This window comes from Mustela nivalis (assembly GCF_964662115.1).
Source record: "Mustela nivalis genome assembly, chromosome: 1".
NCBI lineage: Eukaryota > Metazoa > Chordata > Mammalia > Carnivora > Mustelidae > Mustela > Mustela nivalis.
This window is the reverse complement of record NC_139020.1, coordinates 209,656,608-209,676,163: the sequence shown is the minus strand read 5'-3', so window position 1 is coordinate 209,676,163 and position 19,556 is coordinate 209,656,608. Positions and strand designations below refer to the sequence as shown.

The window sequence follows — 19,556 nt, the reverse complement described above, 5'->3', positions numbered from 1 at the left end:
CTGTGGCCAGGGCCTGACCAAAGATATGGGGGCTATCTTGGAAGCCCTGGGGCAGGGATGTCCAGGTCAATTGTCCAGAGATATGTGTTTTGGGGTCCTCCTAGATGAAGGCAAAGAGAAAATAGGAGTCTGGATGGAGGGATATAGTAAATAATGCATCTTTGAGATCCAGGACTGAGAAGTGGGTAGTTCATGGGGGGACATTGGAAAGGAGAGTATAGGGGTTAGGAACCACTGGATGGAGTGGGACTACTGACTTTTTGAGGAGGCTTAGGTCTTGTACCAGGTGATAGGTTCCTGAGGGTTTTTTAATGGGAAGGAAGGAGTGTTAAGTGGAGAGTTAATGGAGATTAGGAGACCCTGCTGCAGAAGGAGATCGATGATAGGCTTAAGTCCTCGGTGATGAGTCACTAAAATAGGGAACTGTGGGCGGGATGGAAATGTAGACTCGTCCTTGAGTTGTATCTTGACTGGGGTGTGGTGGGTTGCTACCACAGGTCTGGAAATATCCCTACCTGTGGGTCTATGGAGGGGAGACAGTCCGGGATAGAGGGTGATTCAGTGGGGACGAGAGGGAGGAGGAGGTGAGTAGAAGTTGAGGGAGAGGGAAAGACGTATGATGGTTTGAAGTTTATGGAGAATGTCCCTGCCTAATAGAGGGATGGGGCAGGAAGGGATGATAAGGAAGGAGTATGAGAAGGGGAATCCCTCCAGGCGGCATAAAGGGGGGGTGGCTTTTGGAGTGGAGGAAGTACCATCAATTCCCATAACTGTGACTGGGGAGGGACAAGTAGGACCCGAGTAGGAAGGCAGGATGGAATAGATAACCCCCGTGTCCAACAGAAAGAAGATGGACTTTCCCACTACCTGGAGTGTGACCCTGGGCTCGGCGTGGGTGAGAGTGGTGTCTGAGTTCAGGCTCCATCGATCATCCTCCAATCCAAGAAGTTGAAAAGTGGGACTTACCATCTCAGGGTCACCCCCACATGGAGGTGCCAGGGATCCCCCGAGACTGGGGCAACCCGATTTCCAGGGGCTCATCATGCATCATTGAGGGCATGGCAAGCCCTAGGCACTTTGGGATTGGAGCATTGACGGGCCCAGTGTCCTTTGGCACCGCATTTGAAGCAGGTCCCCGGAGGGATATAGTTTCCCCTCTGTTGTCCCCCACAACCTGCTGGCCTCAGGGCTGCTACCAGGGCTTGGGTCTGTAGTTGGACCTTCTGTTGGAGTCTGGCTTGTTGCTTAAGTTCCGCTGCCTCCTCTCAGGAGTTAAAGACTTTAAATGCCATTTTCACCAGATCAGAAAAGGGAGTTTGAGGGCCCTCAAATGTCAGCAGCTGACTGAGAAATAAAGTGGGTAGCTAAAATAGTCACCCCTGCCGGGGAGGCCAGGTCTAGGCAAGTGTATTGAGTCAGCGCCTCAGTAAGTCTGTTTAGAAATAGGGCTGGGTTTTCATTGGGTTCCTGAATGATTTCCCTAATTTTATCATAATTGACCGCCTTGTTGGAGGCTGCCTGCATGCCGCCAATGAGTCACTGGACCATGCTGTCACACCGCCGGTGGCCATCTTGGCCATTCTGATAGTCCAGGTTCTATAGCTGAGACCACCTGAGTGCCAATGAGCAGGGTGGCATCAGTGAAATGGACCTGATCAACATGTTCTCAGGCAGCAGCCTGAATGCACTCCCTCTCCTCTGTGGTGAGGGTGGTGGTTTGGACTACATGTAGGTCATGCCAGGTGAGGTCATAGGCCTGGGCCAGATTTTGGAATTCCTTTATATAGTTATCGGGGTTGGCCAAAAAGGAGATGTGAGGGGAGAGTTGGTGGAGGCAATACCAGGATGGGAAGGAGTGAGTTTTTTCAGGAGTTGGGATAGGAGTGGGGAGGGGGAGGGGTAGACAAGGGCACCAGTTCAGAAAGCCTGAACATAAGAGACCTTGGCCCATCTGGTTTGGTGTCTGCTGAGGTTATCTAGGTCTGTAAGAATTTGGTAATCGAAAGTGCCTTCCAGAGGCCATTGGAATTGATTGTCTAATTGGTACTCTGGCCATGCGACAATACAGTATTGTATGAGACATCGCCTTCGCAGGTCCTGGTCCAGTTCCAGGGTCTTCAGGTTAGTCAGTAGACACCCTAGGGGTGTTTTGGGGACGAATTTGGATTGGGAGGTCCCCATGATTCCTTGCCAGGCAATCTGAGGGTTGGAGGAAGGCGTCCCTTCGTCCAACACTGGGTTGCAGAGAGACAGTGTCAACTGCCACAAAATTAGCACATCTCCTAATTCCCGGAGTCTCAGAGGTCACCTGGTGACCGGCGGGGTCCGCCCTGACATGGCCGTGATTAGGACAGAGCATTCTGGAGAGACGTGCAATCATGGGAAACTCAGCACAGCTTCGGAAGTGGCGGTGGGAGAGGCAGGTCCAGGTCTGAGTAGGAAGAGGAGAGAGCCTCCTCACCAGGGTGGAGGCTCGATCTCCTCCCATGTTTGGGCACCAAATGTAAGGTTTTACAGGCAAGATAAACATAACACCAGGCAATATAGGCACAAGGCAGGGTTTATTAAAGGCACCCTCAGGCAAGTTTTCAAGACTCAGGAGAGGAGACTTGGGGAAGTTGTGCCTGGGAAGGGGTTGCGTGAGCTTTTATTGGGCGAAGGCCAGGTGGGGGCTTCTAACCATATTTGGTAAGATTGGAGGTTGGGGGTTGGAAAGTCCAAAGTGGCTGGTTTCTGTTTCTCGCATAAGTTTCCATTTACTTAAGGTGACATGTCCTTGACAGATGTCTTTCTGGCAGGAAAGTCCTGGGTAGGGGGAAGATGGCAGTCTGGCGGCCATTTTATTGTTCCTCCAACCTAACCTATCTAACAACTTTTAGAGAATTTGCTACTTCGACCCAAATTGTTCTTTGAAAAACTCATCTGACCCTCTCTCAAGGCATTAGTCAGTGACCTTTTCTTACTACCATGGTTCATTTACATTTTAACTCAGAGATCTCACATAGTACCAGACCCAAGTCGTTTAGTAAAGATTTGACTAATTAATTAATTAGTGACACATCTAGATTCAAAGACCCTACCAAAATCTTTCAGATCCACTTACCTGACACCCTGACTCTTTGCCTCTTCAATATTTTTCCTAAGGATTACCAAAGTGCAGAGGTCATTGGGACTTTCCAGGATTTGTTGTTCAGTGTCTCAGGACAGTGTTTCCTCAAATGTCTGATTATTTGGCTTTTAAATATAGATTCTCAAGATCCATCAGTTCCAAATCCAGATACACACCCTTGAAAACTGAAGGCAGAAACTCAAATCGATTCTTGCCAGTGTTCATACTGGCATTAGCATTATGGTATGAACAATAGCTAAAAGATGAAAACAGATGAATGGATAAAAGGAATGGTATATATACATACAATTAAATATTATTCGGTCTTAAAGGGACTGAAATTCTGATATATGTTGCAACATGGTTGAATCTCAAAAACATTATGCTAAATGAGATAAGCCAGACACAAAAAGATAAGTGCTGAATGATTCCACTTACATGTGGTACCTAGAATAAACAAAGTCACAGAGACAGAAAATTGAACAGAGGTTTCCAAGGGTTGGGGTGCTGGGGGGAGGAGGAAGAGGAATTGTTGTTTAATGGAGACAGAGCTTCTATTTGGGATGATGATAAATTTCTGGGAATGGTGTGTGGTGTGATGATTGTATAATATTGTGAATGTTCTTAATGCTACAGAATTGTACATTTAAAAATGCATAAGATGGTAAATTTTGTCATATATATTATTGTGGACACATATGTATGTATATCCACAATAATATATATATTAGATATATAATATATATCCACAATAAAAATATAAACAAAAATAAAATAAAGTAAAATTGTTGTGATTTTTTTTCATAGTAAATTCTCAGCCTCTTTTCCTGGAGATACTGACTGGGTAAGTCTGGAGTAAGGTGGGAAGCTATACATTAACACTAGATCCAGATGATACTTTTGATAAAGCTTACCTTTTGAAACATTGATTTAGGGAACCATTCCCAGAAGATTGTCCTAGAGACCACCAAATTTAGAACTTGTGAAAAGTCCAAATTATCAGACCCAAACCCAGACCTACTGAGACAGAAACTTGGAGATGAAACCCAGAAATCTTTTTAAACAAGTACTCAAGCTCATCTTGGTGCAGGCTAAAGTTTGAGAACCATTACCTAGTGACTCCTGGGACCCTTCACCACTCAACCATCTGCTTAACATGAATACTACAAGTCATTTGTCCCCAAGAGGAAATCTAAGAAAGCCTGAAGAGATTCTTCCAAGAGAAAAAGGACCCAGGAGAGAGGAGTCACAGCTGGCCCCACTGTTACTCTCCCAGGGCATAGGAATTGGCAGGTCAGAGAACCTTTCTCCTGTGGGGTCTCTGCCTTTGAGGAGTCAAACTAATCAGAGAATGGAAAATCCATTGATCAATTTGTCTAACAAGCTTCAGAGGGGATTCAGTCCCCAGGACCACAAAACCTGTAACACACTGACTTATAGTCACTAAGGCCCATGTACCACTTTCAAGACACACAAGCCTTCTCTAGGAGAAATCAGTCAGGCCCCGTATTACATGCCTGCTCTGTATTTCTTCTCTTTTGGGAAACAAATCTTTCTTCACTACCCACATTCCATGAGAGAACAAGATTCAGGAGAGTTGGCCCCTGTGGTGAGCTTACTTTGCCAAGCATGCATAGCCTAGTAAGTGTTGTGGGAAATAGGGAAAAGATGTGTTTGGAGAGAAAAAACATTGACTACTGTTAAGCATATAGCAGGGACATCATGTGATATCTGTGCAGAAGGAGCTCTAGTAGCCAGCTGCTTCGGAGGGTGAATGGGTACACTCCTTGTTCAAAGTTGCAGTTGTGAGTGAGTTTTTACATTGGTTGCATGTTATTTGGATGGGTGATTGATGGAGATTATAAGGATGAGGAGGAAGAGACAGAGCGCCCACTCTTGGATACCATAGGACTTTCCAGAACCACACTGTGCAGTGACACTGCTACCAGTGGGAGGTGTACCAATGGATGCCTCAGGTACTAATAGACTTTTACCATGAGGTATCGATTTGTTTTCTCCTACCTGGTTCCAAAACCCCAGAGTCTCCACCTTCACTCAGCCTAGGCAGATCCTTTCTGAATCCTTCTTTACCACCTTCATTTGTTGGGGAACACCTCCTGTTTCTTCAAAAGGACCTGTCCTTCTTCTTTCTTCATCCTTATCTGTGTTTCTTATAGAGATTTTCAAGAGTGAAGAGTCCGTGTTCCCTGGTATCCAAGGTTATGGTATATAAAGATGCAGGGTGGATAAGGGGGGACAGAGAAGCACACAGGAAGATCCAACATCCAGTCCCCCCTTGACATTCTACCCTTTTGCTCTTGGAACTTCCTGGGAGATACTGAAACTTGCAAGTCACTATCTCATAGTTCGTGTGATTGCACTTGGGTATCAGGTCTCATTCTTAAGTAGGGACATGGAATCATTAACAAGACATTGAACTAACTTATTCACCTCTTCTGGCCTTTGTTCCTCTTCCTAAAACAAGTAGCTTTGTCCCTTCAACATTAATGATGTGATGATTCCCAACCCTATTTCCTTTGACCCTAGTTTTGCCTGCCTTAAATCTATCTTTAACTCCAGGCACCAGAGAAAATTGTGATATGGATCATATTACATGTCACAGGTACTACATGGCCCCTACCTTTTATCCATTATTTTTTTCAAGGTTCCCAGAGATGTGGTCCCTGTTCATCTCCAACCTCATTTTCACTGTTCCCATGTCCCACCTTGTGCTTCAGCAGATTGCTAAGAGCACTCTGTCCCATGCTGCTTTTTGCATATGGACCTTTTCCTTTGCTACCTTCTGTGCCAGATAAGCCCAGACTCAATCATCAACATAGACAACTCCTTGCCCAGGGATCTCTTCCTCCAGGAATACCCCCCTGACTCCATCACTTCAGGCTAAATTTGGGGCTCCTTTCTGTACTTCACTTTGCAGACTGCCTTTATCTTAGCATTGAATTCACTGTATTACAATGTTAGGTTTCTGCATCCATTAATGTCCCTGGGAGGTGGAGTTCCTCAGGACAAAACCACATAATTAATCGTTTTATCCCCAACAACAAACACTGAGTCTATCCCAAAGTAGCCCTTGTTGCTCTGGACACTAGAAACAGAAAACAAACATGTATTTGGTACATGAATAAAGGGGAAAGTACAAATGACAAGTGGTTGTATCCTCCACCCTTAATTTCTAACCTCTGGCCCTAAGATAAAATGTTTCTGATGTGTGGGAAACTCTTCTTAAGATGCACACTATTCCTCATTTCATGACCCATTTGAATCACAATCCAGCCCCTCTAGGAAATAAAATTGTTTTCCTTGATTCTAATCCAGTTGATGATGTTAATGCACACAACATACTCTAGGAAATAACCAGAAGTGTGGGCATTTCCTGTGCACTCTCTGATATACTGCTCAACAAAACAGATCTGAAGGCAAGAAAGTAAGCCACACTTACTAGAGGTCAAGGGAATCTTTGGGGGAACCAGGTGGTGGGTATTAGATAGGGCAAGGATTACATGGAGCACTAGGTGTGGGGCAAAAATAATGAATACTGTTATGCTGAAAATAAATTAAAAATAAATTTTAAAAAAATAAAAAATAAAGATGAGTCATGATCCTCTCACCAGAACTCAGCAGAGATGATTGCAAACTGCTTACCCCACCAAGGGTCAGAACAAAGATGTTCATTCATAATTAATCAATTTGCCTCTGATGTGATCATTTTTATCATTCAGAGACACTATCTGTTTTGGGATTTTTGTGAGTTTTCTTTTTTTGAGATAAAATTGGCATGTAACATTATATTAGCTTCAGGTATACAACATAATGATTCATTATATTGCACATATAGGGGTGTCTGAGCGGCTCCCTTGATCGGGAGTCTGCCTTCAGCTCAGGTCATGATCCCAAGGGTCCTGGGATTGAGCCCCACATCAGGCTTCCTGCTTGGTGGGGGCCTACTTTCCTCTTTCTCTGGAGCTCCCCCTGCCTGTGCTCAATCTCTCTCTCTCTCTCTCAGTATCTCTGTCAAATAATTAAATAAAATTATAATATATATAAATATATATAATATAGCATATGTATTATTTGATGAATTAGCAAAATAATTCCAGTTAACATCTGCCACTACACAGTTACAAAGAAAAATTTTCCTTGTGGAAAACTTTTTTAAGACTTTGTTTCTTTGTTTGACAGGAAGAGTGAGAGCACAAGCAGGGGGAATTGTAGGCAGAGGGATATGGAGAAGTAGGTTCCCCGCTGAGCAAGGAGCCGGATGCAGGACTTGGTTCCAGGCTTCTGGGATCATGAACTGAGCGAAAGGCAGATGCTTCACTGATGGAGCCATACACTGAGTGATGAGCACCACTTAGGATGTGACTCAAAATTCTGTTTGTGACCTTAGTGTTATTTTATCTTATGGTACTGAAGTGGTTGAAACCTTGATACCTATGTTTTCATTAGACATATTCACCAATATGTAAGTTAACAGATGAAAGATATTTTGTCAAGCAATAATAATGTCCAGGAAGCATCTGGCTCTGTCCCTCCCTGCAGGATGTTGATGGGTCCTGGTACACTAAGCGTTAAGAATTTGTTTATGTGGTTTATTATTTGGTAAAAACATTCTCTTTTTCTTCTTTTCCTTATTATTGAAGAATAAACCTACATTCTACTCATCCTGAAATAGTCTATCCAGATATTTTAGAGACTCTCAAATTTTCTCACCTCTGAGACCTACGTATCTGACCCTTTTTAGGGTTCCAGACAAGTTGGATAGATTAAGTTACTGAGGTTCACCGGACTTCATGTTCAATATTTGTTTTAGAGTGTGTTTGGACCATTTTATCGCTAAGATCTAACATGGTTCTTAACTTTTTAGATTTGATGATTCTAGATATATAGGATAAATGAGTGTCCCAGAGGCCAATGGACAGGGGTTGATCAACATTATTAAATGTTCCATGGAATGAATAACAGAATGTAGGATTCCTAAACTTTGTAATGTTAAGGCTATTATGCACCATGCTTCCCTTCAAGAAATAAAAATAGTAGAGAGATTCTGGTGTCTATCTAGTGCCTATTTCATGGTCACTCCATGCTTATATCATCTAGCTGATGAGTTGGCAACATGGAAGCAAGAAATCAAACAAGTGCTTCAGAATTCTTACTCCTGGGATTTTCCCAAGACTCAGTGCCTCAACCCCTTCTCTTTGGTCTGTTCTTATCCATGTACCTGGTCACCATGCTTGGGAACCTGCTCATCATCCTGGCCATCAGCTGTGACTCCCACCTCCACACCCCCATGTACTTCTTCCTCTCCAACTTGTCCTTTGCTGACATAAGTTTTATCTCCACCACAGTCCCTAAGATGCTGATGAACATCCAAACACGGAGCAAATCCATCAGCTATGCAGGCTGCATCACCCAGATGTATTTCTTTATGGTTTTTGGAGGTATGGACACTTTTCTCCTCACTGTGATGGCCTATGACCGGTTTGTGGCCATCTGCTACCCCTTGCACTACCCAGTCATCATGAACCCACAGCTCTGTGGCCTCCTGGTTCTCATGTCCTGGTTCATCAGCTTGTCATACTCCCTGACCCAGAGTCTGTTGATACTACGGCTTTCCTTCTGCACCAACTGGGCAATTCCACACTTTTACTGTGAACTTGCTAAGGCCCTCACCCTTGCCTGCTCAGACACATTGGTCAATCGTATCCTGCTATATATAGTAACTATCCTTCTTGGCATCATTCCCTTCTCTGGAATCCTTTTCTCCTATACCAGAATCACCTCTTCAATCCTGAGAATCCCATCAAATAATGGGAGGTACAAGGCATTTTCTACCTGTGCATCTCACCTGACTGTGGTTTCTTTATTCTATGGGGCAGGCCTTGGTGTGTATCTCAGTTCTGATGCATCTTCCTCGAGGGGCATGATTGCCTCGGTGATGTACACTGTGGTCACCCCAATGCTGAACCCCTTCATCTACAGCCTACGGAACAGGGACCTCAAGAGGGCTCTACAAACAGTTTTGGGGAGAACAATCTACATTCAGTGATGTGAATGCTCGTCCTGGGTTTTTGAACTGACAGGAAGAGCAGCCCTTGGCTAATGAAATCCTGCCTCTTGATGACATTGAGTTTTACTTCTCACCCAACCTTCATAAGCTACTTTGATCAGAATTGCTTTGCCAGTACTTTTTCTGATGTACCTTAAGCTCTTATGTTGGCTGCTCTGTTATCCTCACTCCCACTCTCCACATCCCCTCCTTTTACTTTCCTCTTACTACACCTCAGCTTGGATTTCCAATCCAGCAGCCACTTTAAGTACCAATTCAGAATAGTTGCATGAGAATTATGAAGTAGTGAATTTTATCAATAACTATTGCTAGTTCCTTACTAAGCACCTTTGGTGTGCCAGGCTGCAGTAGGTATCTGGAACACAGGAGTGAAGTGGGAAAAAAGGACAAAAATCTTTGCCCTCATAAAGCATAAATCCAGGATCTCAGTTTCTCTAATCACATTATAAGTCCCAACAGACTATATACACTGATGGATAAATTATTTATTTGGTTATTAGCAAGGTTGAACTTTTCTCCATATGCTTATTGAGTGCATTTCCAAACAACTCTGAGTTTGGGTTTCCAGAGTCCTTCGGCTTTTCAGTGAGTGCCTCCCTGCTGTCCCCATGGAGATACTGGATGGATGAATGCTCCCATTGCTCTTCTCCTTTCCTTGAATTTTCCCATTCCTGAGCTTAGTGTTGGGTTTGTAATTCAAAGAATATTATGGGCCATTTCAACTACCTTGGAACTGTTTTAAAATTTTCTCAAATAAATGTTATTAGTAACAAGGTGTCCCACACAGAGTTCCTTGTGAAGCAGACAATTAGACAATGATTAGCACACAGGATGTTTACCAGGCAGTGCTCCTGGAATCAACAACTGGGCAAGGGCAAATGTGTAGTAAGGAACTCGGCCACATCTAAAGAGAATTATGGCTTTGTCCCAGCTCCCAGGGGTGACTTTTAAACACTTTAAATTTCTTAGTGATCTGGGGTGATTGACTATTTGTGGAGCGCCTCATAGACCACAACTCATAGTTTATGCTAATGAAATGGCTGAGGATAGGGGTTGGCCATGCCATAGAGACCAGTCATGTGATGAAAAGGCTGGAGATTTGGGGAAAGAGATATCAGCCAGCCTTAGGAGGGAGGCTGAAGATTGAGTTCTACCATATAGGCCATAATTCAACTAATCATATCTATTAGCAAAGCCTCAATAAAAATTTTGGACCCTGGAACTCAGATGAACTACCTGGTTGGTAACAGTCTTTGAGTATTGTCACAGATATCATCCCAGGAAAAAGGTAACGGGTCTGAACTCCAAGGAAAGAAGACAACAAAAGGCTTCACATATGGGATGTTCTAGACCTTGTATTATGTGTATCTTCCTTTGGCTGAACCTAATTTGTATCTTTTTGCTGTAATAAAACTGCAATCATAGTATACTGATTCTTTTTTTAAAATTAATTTATTTATTTTCAGAAAAATAGTATTCATTATTTTTTCACCACACCCAGTGCTCCATGCAATCTGTGCCCTCTATAATACCCACCACCTGGTACCCCAACCTCCCACCCCCCTGCCACTTCAAACCCCTCAGATTGTTTTTCAGAGTCCATAGTCTCTCATGATTCACCTCCCCTTCCAATTTACCCCAACTCCCTTCTCCTTTCCAACACCCCTTGACCTCCATGCTATTTGTTATGCTCCAAAAATAAGTGAAACCATAATTGACTCTCTCTGCTTGACTGATTCTTAAGTTCTATGAGTTCTTCGAGTTCGTCATCAAATCTGAGGCAGTGCTCTCAGTTTGAATCATTCTAGCAAATCATTGAATGTGAAAATCTTCCCAAATTTATATTTAACTGGTCTGATGTGAGAGCGGACCTAGAGACCCCTGAACTTGTGGTTGCTGTGAGAGGGGAGGGCAATCTTGTGGTCTGGCAAATTTGTTGCAACAAGAAAGAACAGTGGAAAAAGTCAAGCCAAACTGAAGTCCATCAAAGACCTCTAAAAACTATCAGGGAGATTTTTAATGACTGTTTCAATCTCCTTACTGGTTATGGGTCTGTTCAGGCTTTCTATTTCTTCCTGGTTCAGTTGTGGTAGTTTATATGTTTCTAGGAATGCATCCATTTCTTCCAGATTGTCAAATTTATTGGCGTAGAGTTGCTCATAGTATGTTCTTATAATAGTTTGTATTTCTTTGGTGTTAGTTGTGATCTCTCCTCTTTCATTCATGATTTTATTTATTTGGGTCCTTTCTCTTTTCTTTTTGATAAGTCGGGCCAGGGGTTTATCAATTTTATTAATTCTTTCAAAGAACCAGCTCCTAGTTTTGTTGATTTGTTCTATTGTTTTTTTGGTTTCTATTTCATTGATTTCTGCTCTGATCTTTATGATTTCTCTTCTCCTGCTGGGCTTAGGGTTTCTTTCTTGTTCTTTCTCCAGCTCCTTTAGGTGTAAGGTTAGGTTGTGTACCTGAGACCTTTCTTATTTCTTGAGAAAGGCTTGTACCGCTATATATTTTCCTCTCAGGACTGCCTTTGTTGTGTCCCACAGATTTTGAACCGTTGTATTTTCATTATCATTTGTTTCCATGATTTTTTTCAATTCTTCTTTAATTTCCCGGTTGACCCATTCATTCTTTAGAAGGATACTGTTTAGTCTCCATGTGTTTGGGTTCTTTCCAAACTTCCTTTTGTGGTTGAGTTCTAGCTTTAGAGCATTGTGGTCTGAAAATATGCAGGGAATGATCCCAATCTTTTGATACCGGTTGAGTCCTGATTTAGGACCGAGGATGTGATCTATTCTGGAGAATGTTCCATGTGCACTAGAGAAGAATGTGTATTCTGTTGCTTTGGGATGAAATATTCTGAATATATCTGTGATGTCCATCTGGTCCAGTGTGTCGTTTAAGGCCTTTATTTCCTTGCTGATCCTTTGCTTGGATGACCTGTCCATTTCAGTGAGGGGAGTGTTAAAGTCCCCTACTATTATTGTATTATTGTTGATGTGTTTCTTTGATTTTGTTATTAATTGGTTTATATAGTTGGCTGCTCCCACGTTGGGGGCATAGATATTTAAAATTGTTAAATCTTCTTGTTGGACAGACCCTTTGAGTATGATATAGTGTCCTTCCTCATCTCTTATTATAGTCTTTGGCTTAAAATCTAATTGATCTGATATAAGGATTGCCACTCCTGCTTTCTTCTGATGTCCATTAGCATGGTAAATTCTTTTCCACCCCCTCACTTTAAATCTGGAGGTGTCTTCGGGCTTAAAATGAGTTTCTTGGAGGCAACATATAGATGGGTTTTGTTTTTTTATCCATTCTGATACCCTGTGTCTTTTGACAGGGGCATTTAGCCCATTCACATTCAGGGTAACTATTGAGAGATATGAATTTAGTGCCATTGTATTGCCTGTAAGGTGACTGTTACTGTATATGGTCTCTGTTCCTTTCTGATCTACCACTTGTAGGCTCTCTCTTTGCTTAGAGGACCCCTTTCAAGATTTCCTGTAGAGCTGGTTTGGTATTTGCAAATTCTTTCAGTTGTTGTTTGTCCTGGAAGCTTTTAATCTCTCCTTCTATTTTCAATGATAGCCTAGCTGGATATAGTATTCTGGGCTGCATGTTTTTCTCGTTTAGTGCTCTAAAAATATCATGCCAGCTCTTTCTGGCCTGCCAGGTCTCTGTGGATAAGTCAGCAGCCAATCTAATATTTTTACCATTGTATGTTACAGACTTCTTTTCCCAGGCTGCTTTCAGGATTTTCTCTTTGTCACTGAGACTTGTAAATTTTACTATTAGGTGACGGGGTGTGGGCCTATTCTTATTGATTTTGAGGGGCGTTCTCTGAACCTCCTGAATTTTGATGCTCATTCCCTTTGCCATATTGGGGAAATTCTCCCCAATAATTCTCTCCAGTATACCTTCTGCTCCCCTCTCTCTTTCTTCCCGGGGGAATTCTACCAAACATTTAAAGAAGAACTAATTCCTATTCTCCTGAAACTGTTCCAAAAAATAGAAATGGAAGAAAAACTTCCAAACTCATTTTATGAGGCCAGCATCACCTTGATCCCAAAACCAGACAAGGATCCCACCAAAAAAGAGAGCTATAGACCGATATCCTTGATGAACACAGTTGCGAAAATACTCAACAAAATACTAGCCAATAGGATTCAACAGTACATTAAAAAGATTATTCACCACGACCAAGTGGGATTTATTCCAGGGCTGCAAGGTTGGTTCAACATCCACAAATCAGTCAATGTGATAGAACACATCAATAAAAGAAAGAACAAGAACCATATGATACTCTCAATAGATGCTGAAAAAGCATTTGACAAAGTACAGCATCCCTTCCTGATCAAAACTCTTCAAAGTGTAGGGATAGAGGGCACATACCTCAATATCATCAAAGCCATCTATGAAAAACCCACCGCAAATATCATTCTCAATGGAGAAAAACTGAAAGCTTTTCCGCTAAGGTCAGGAACACGGCAGGGATGTCCATTATCACCACTGCTATTCAACATAGTACTAGAGGTCCTAGCCTCAGCAATCAGACAACAAAAGGAAATTAAAGGCATCCAAATCGGCAAAGAAGAAGTCAAATTATCACTCTTCGCAGATGATATGATACTATATGTGGAAAACCCAAAAGACTCCACTCCAAAACTGCTAGAACTTATACAGAAATTCAGTAAAGTGTCAGGATATAAAATCAATGCACAGAAATCAGTTGCATTTCTCTACACCAACAGCAAGACAGAAGAAAGAGATATTAAGGAGGCAATCCCATTTACAATTGCATCCAAAACCATAAGATACCTAGGAATAAACCTAACCAAAGAGACACAGAATCTATACTCAGAAAACTATAAAGTACTCATGAAAGAAATTGAGGAAGACACAAAGAAATGGAAAAATGTTCCATGCTCCTGGATTGGAAGAATAAATATTGTGAAAATGTCTATGCTACCTAAAGCAATCTACACATTTAATGCAATTCCTATCAAAGTACCATCCATCTTTTTCAAAGAAATGGAACAAATAATGCTAAAATTTATATGGAACCAGAAAAGACCTCGAATAGCCAAAGGGATATTGAAAAAGAAAGCCAACGTTGGTGGCATCACAATTCTGGACTTCAAGCTCTATTACAAAGCTGTCATCATCAAGACAGCATGGTACTGGCACAAAAACAGACACATAGATCAATGGAACAGAATAGAGAGCCCAGAAATAGACCCTCAAATCTATGGTCAACTCATCTTCGACAAAGCAGGAAAGAATGTCCAATGGAAAAAAGACAGCCTCTTCAATAAATGGTGCTGGGAAAATTGGACAGCCACATGCAGAAAAATGAAATTGGACCATTTCCTTACACCACACACCAAAATAGACTCAAAATGGATGAAGGACCTCAATGTGCGAAAGGAATCCATCAAAATCCTTGAGGAGAACACAGGCAGCAACCTCTTCGACCTCAGCCGCAGCAACATCTTCCTAGGAACAACGCCAAAGGCAAGGGAAGCAAGGGAAAAAATGAACTATTGGGATTTCATCAAGATCAAAAGCTTTTGCACAGCAAGGGAAACAGTTAACAAAATCAAAAGACAACTGACAGAATGGGAGAAGATATTTGCAAACGACATATCAGATAAAGGACTAGTGTCCAGAATCTATAAAGAACTTAGCAAACTCAACACCCAAAGAACAAATAATCCAATCAAGAAATGGGCAGAGGACATGAACAGACATTTCTGTAAAGAAGACATCCAGATGGCCAACAGACACATGAAAAAGTGCTTCATATCACTCGGCATCAGGGAAATACAAATCAAAACCACAATGAGATATCACCTCACACCAGTCAGAATGGCTAAAATCAACAAGTCAGGAAATGACAGATGCTGGCGAGGATGTGGAGAAAGGGGAACCCTCCTACATTGTTGGTGGGAATGCAAGCTGGTGCAGCCACTCTGGAAAACAGCATGGAGGTTCCTCAGAATGTTGAAAATAGAACTGCCCTATGACCCAGCAATTGCACTATTGGGTATTTACCCTAAAGATACAAATGTAGTGATCCAAAGGGGCATGTGCACCCGAATGTTTATAGCAGCAATGTCCACAATAGCCAAACTATGGAAAGAACCTAGATGTCCATCAACAGATGAATGGATCAAGAAGATGTGGTATATATACACAATGGAATACTATGCAGCCATCAAAAGAAATGAAATCTTGCCATTTGCGACAACATGGATGGAACTAGAGCGTATCATGCTTAGCGAAATAAGTCAAGCAGAGAAAGACAACTATCATATGATCTCCCTGATATGAGGAAGTGGTGATACAACATGGAGGCTTAAGTGGGTAGGAGAAGAATCAATGAAACAAGATGGGATTGGGAGGGAGACAAACCATAAGTGACTCTTAATCTCACAAAACAAACTGAGGGTTGCTGGGGGGAGGGGGTTTGGGAGAAGAGGGTGGGATTATGGACATTGGGGAGGGTATGTGCTTTGGTGAGTGCTGTGAAGTGTGTAAACCTGGTGATTCACAGACCTGTACCCCTGGGGATAAAAATATATGGTTATAAAAAATAAAAATTAAAAAAAAAAAAACTATCAGGGAGCTCTGGAGTTAAGATGATGTCTTAGAGTTGGCTGGAATTAGGGTAAAGGGTAAAAATGTTTACACCCCCAAATCAAGCACTTACCAGATGTGGGTTGCCCCAGGAAGGAGGCATGACCTTACTGAGGCAGATCCCTATAGGGGTTGATTGCCGAGGTTTGAGAAACACCCAACATTTGAAGTAACATGTCCCTTATTTCTGACAAGAGATCTTTGTTGGTTGTTGTTGTTGCTGATGTTAAGATTTTATTAATTTATTTATTTGACAGACAGAGATTACAAGTAGACAGAGAGACAGGCAGAGAGAGGAAGGGAAGCAGGCTCCCATCTGAGCAGTGAGTCCGATGTGGGGCTGGATCCCAGGACCTGGGATCATGACCCGAGCTGAAGGCAGATGTTTTAAACCACTGAGCCACCCAGGCACCCCTGTTGTTGCTTTTAATTGTGAAAAAATTACATAAAATTTACCACCTTAACCATTTTTTAAAATTTCTTTTCAGCGTAGCAGTATTCATTGTTTTTGCACCACACCCAGTGCTCCATGCAATCCATGCCCTCTCTAATACCCACCACCTGGTTCCCCCAACCTCCCAGCCCCACCCCTTCAAAACCCTCAGATTATTTTTCAGAGCTGTATAGATCCGTAGTAGTAAGTACATTCACAACCATCACTACCATCCATCTCTAGAACTTTTCTACAATCCCAAACTGAAACTGTCCCATTAAACACTAATGCCCTTTCTCCCTCCTGTAGCTCCTGGCTCCCACCATTCTACTCTCTGTCTCTGTGAATTTGACTACTATATGCCTCTTATATAAGTGGAAGCACACAGTATTTGTCCCTTTGTGTCTAGTTATATAATATAACTGGGGAGAAATTAGATTGAATAGGAAGGACAATCATCATGAAAATTAAGATCACCTCTGTTCTGGTAGTTTCTCTCCCATCTATTCCTTGGGAATTGTACACCCCAGTTTTCCTAGGGAAGTTCCAGGAAACTTGATAGCTACTTATTCAAACTCAAATTTAATAGTGTGTCATTTCAGCTTCAGAAGGAAAGTCAGTAGTTATCCTATTCACCAAGAAATCTGATCAAGATGGGACTCTGGGAGGCTTAGTCAGTTGAGCATCTGATTCTTTATCTCAGCTTGGGTCTTGATCTCAGGGTTGTGGGTCCAAGCTCCATGTTGGACTCCATGGTGGGGGTGAAGCATACTTTTAAATAAATCTGATCAAGATCATTAAAGCACAGATATATTAGATGTTTTGGACTTTAAGGTAGAATTTAGATCCTCCTAACAAATGGCGCTGGGTGGGGGGGGCAGAATCATAGGAAAATAACAAGATGGGGCACCTGGGTGTTTCAGATATTTACTCTGCCTTTGGCTCAGGTCATGATCAAGCCCCATGAAGGGCACCCACCTCAACAAGGAGCCTGCGTCTCCCTCTGCCTCTCCACCTTCTTGGGCTGTTTCTCTCAAATGAATAGGTAAAATATCTTTTTAAAAGGGGGAAAAAACAAGAGAGGGAGAGTTATGATTATTTTGCAATGATAGAAACAAGACTGCACATGACCAAGAGTCCTGGGCAATGCATAAAGAAAGTGATAGAAGTACATATTATACACATAATCCTGCAATGACTATGATTTAAGTGGAGAGTCCAAAATAATCCCCCATTTCCATTAGAGCTATGCTAACAGGAATAGCTGTATAAGCAAAAAGCAGAGATCCATATGAGTATATATACCATGTGGCTGCAGATTCAGAATTTCTTGATGTTGTTGATTCCCTGCATGTTCCAGTTCTATAAACCCAGAAAGATTAAGACGAATGCTGATATTAGACTGTTCTGCTGAACATCCCCCACAGTGCCCTCTTCATGTCCTTGTTCCTCAGGGTGTAGATGAAGGGGTTCAGCATAGGGGTGACCACAGTGTACATCACCGAGGTGACTGCACCCTTCCTGAGGGAGGAGGAGATGGATGAACTGAGGTACACTCCAATGGCTGTTCCATAAAACAAGAAAACAACCAACAGGTGGGAGCTACAGGTAGAAAAGGCTTTGTACTTCCTACCTGTGGATGGAATTCTCAGAATGGAGGAAATAATTCGTGCATAAGAACAAAGGATCCCTGAGAGGGGAACACCACCAAAGATGGCACCAATAAAATACATTAGTATGGTGTGGATGGAGGTATCAGAGCAGGCAAGGTGGAAGAGTTGAGGTGCATCACAAAAGAAATGATGAATTTCCACATTTGTGCAAAAGGTGAGTTGGGACACCATCAAACAATGAATCTGAGATTCCAAAAGGCTGCCAAAAAATGACATCAGGACCAACAAGCGACAGAAGGACGGGTTCATGATGACTGAATAGTTCAGGGGGTGACAGATGGCCACAAATCGGTCATAGGCCATCACAGCCAGAAGCAGATCGTCCAAACACCCAAACAGGAAAAAAAAGGACACCTGAGTTAGGCAGCCTGCATAGGTGATAGACTTGCTGTGCGTTTGAATGTTCACCAGCATCTTGGGGATTGTCGTGGTGCTGAAACCAATATCAGCCAAGGACAGGTTGGAGAGGAAGAAGTACATCGGCGTGTGGAGGTGGGAGTCAGAGCTGACAGCCAAGATGATGAGCAGGTTCCCAAGCAAGGTGACCAGATACAAGGACAGGAAGAGCCCAAAGAGAATGGGCTCCAGTTCTGGATCATCTGAGAGGCCCAGGAGAAGGAACTCTGAGACAGCTGTTAGATTCCGTGGTTCCATGCAGGTGGGACACTTCTCAAAAGAGAAGAGAGTATTGAATACACAAAACAAGTGTAGAGACACCCAGCTAAATGCACCTATTTTGATTCAAGCAATTCACACTTCCCATCGTACATCCCAGTACCTTCAGCAACGTTTCTTAATTGTAAACTCTTCTTAGAACTCTTTCCTTACTGGTGACTGAGCTATTTACCTGTTTCTATATATACCCACTATGAAGACATTGAACTAAAGAATGTTAGAGAAACATACAAATGTACAAACATAGAAATACTTAGTTATACTTGGCTTCAGAACTCATATTTGTTGCCAGTAAAAATTGAGTTTTCTTGCTTTCCCTGCATGATCCCATTCCCCTGCATTTCAGCTGCCCAAAGACAAACACTGTCATGAATATGGTAGACATATTTTCCGTTGAATGTTTCCATAATATTAGTACAGATTTATGCAACCATAAACAGTTTTTGGAAAAACTAATTTAATACCATAATAATACACATATTGTTTCCTGAGTTCTCACTTACCACAAGAATGTGTTTTAAGTGTCACTGAAGTATATACATCTATTTCAAGCACTTCAAAAGTGGCATAGTATTACCTGAAAGATGAACTTTATTATCTCTTAATTTCTTATTACAATATTCCCTTTTAAAAAATGTTTATTCAGAGAGACACACAGAGAACAAGTGTACAAGCAGGAGGAGGTAGAGGGAGAGAGAGAAACTTAAGCTGCCTTCACATTGAGCACAGAGCCCAATGTGGGACTCCATCTCAGGAGTCTGAGATCATGACCTGAGCCAAAATCAAGAGTTGGACAACTTAACTGACTGAGCCACCCAGCTGCCCCTTATTAGAATATTCCTAATAAAATTCTTGTGCCCACCTCTGTATTACATAAATGAGAATTTCTATAATATATAGGCATAAAAGATGATTACATTGTAAAAAAAATTAATA

General features: G+C 42.1%; 2 protein-coding genes across 2 annotated transcripts in view; one reads left to right on the top strand and one right to left on the bottom strand.

The window, feature by feature from the left end:
- The window catches only part of LOC309865763 (olfactory receptor 7G2-like), a gene marked incomplete at both ends in the record, with an annotated part of 192,481 nt that extends 173,882 nt beyond the window's left edge, over nucleotides 1-18,599 (bottom strand). The window contains one exon of the mRNA XM_082732530.1: nucleotides 18,525-18,599. Coding sequence (XP_082588656.1) covers nucleotides 18,525-18,599 — 75 coding nt within the window. The remainder of the gene's footprint in view (nucleotides 1-18,524) is intronic.
- LOC309865744 (olfactory receptor 7D4-like) lies at nucleotides 8,244-9,176 on the top strand (the record flags this gene model as incomplete). The annotated part of the gene is made up of 1 exon (XM_082732498.1): nucleotides 8,244-9,176. The coding sequence occupies one exon, from the start codon at nucleotides 8,244-8,246 to the stop codon at nucleotides 9,174-9,176; it is 933 nt and encodes a 310-aa protein (XP_082588624.1).
- Nucleotides 18,600-19,556: the final 957 nt, after the last annotated feature.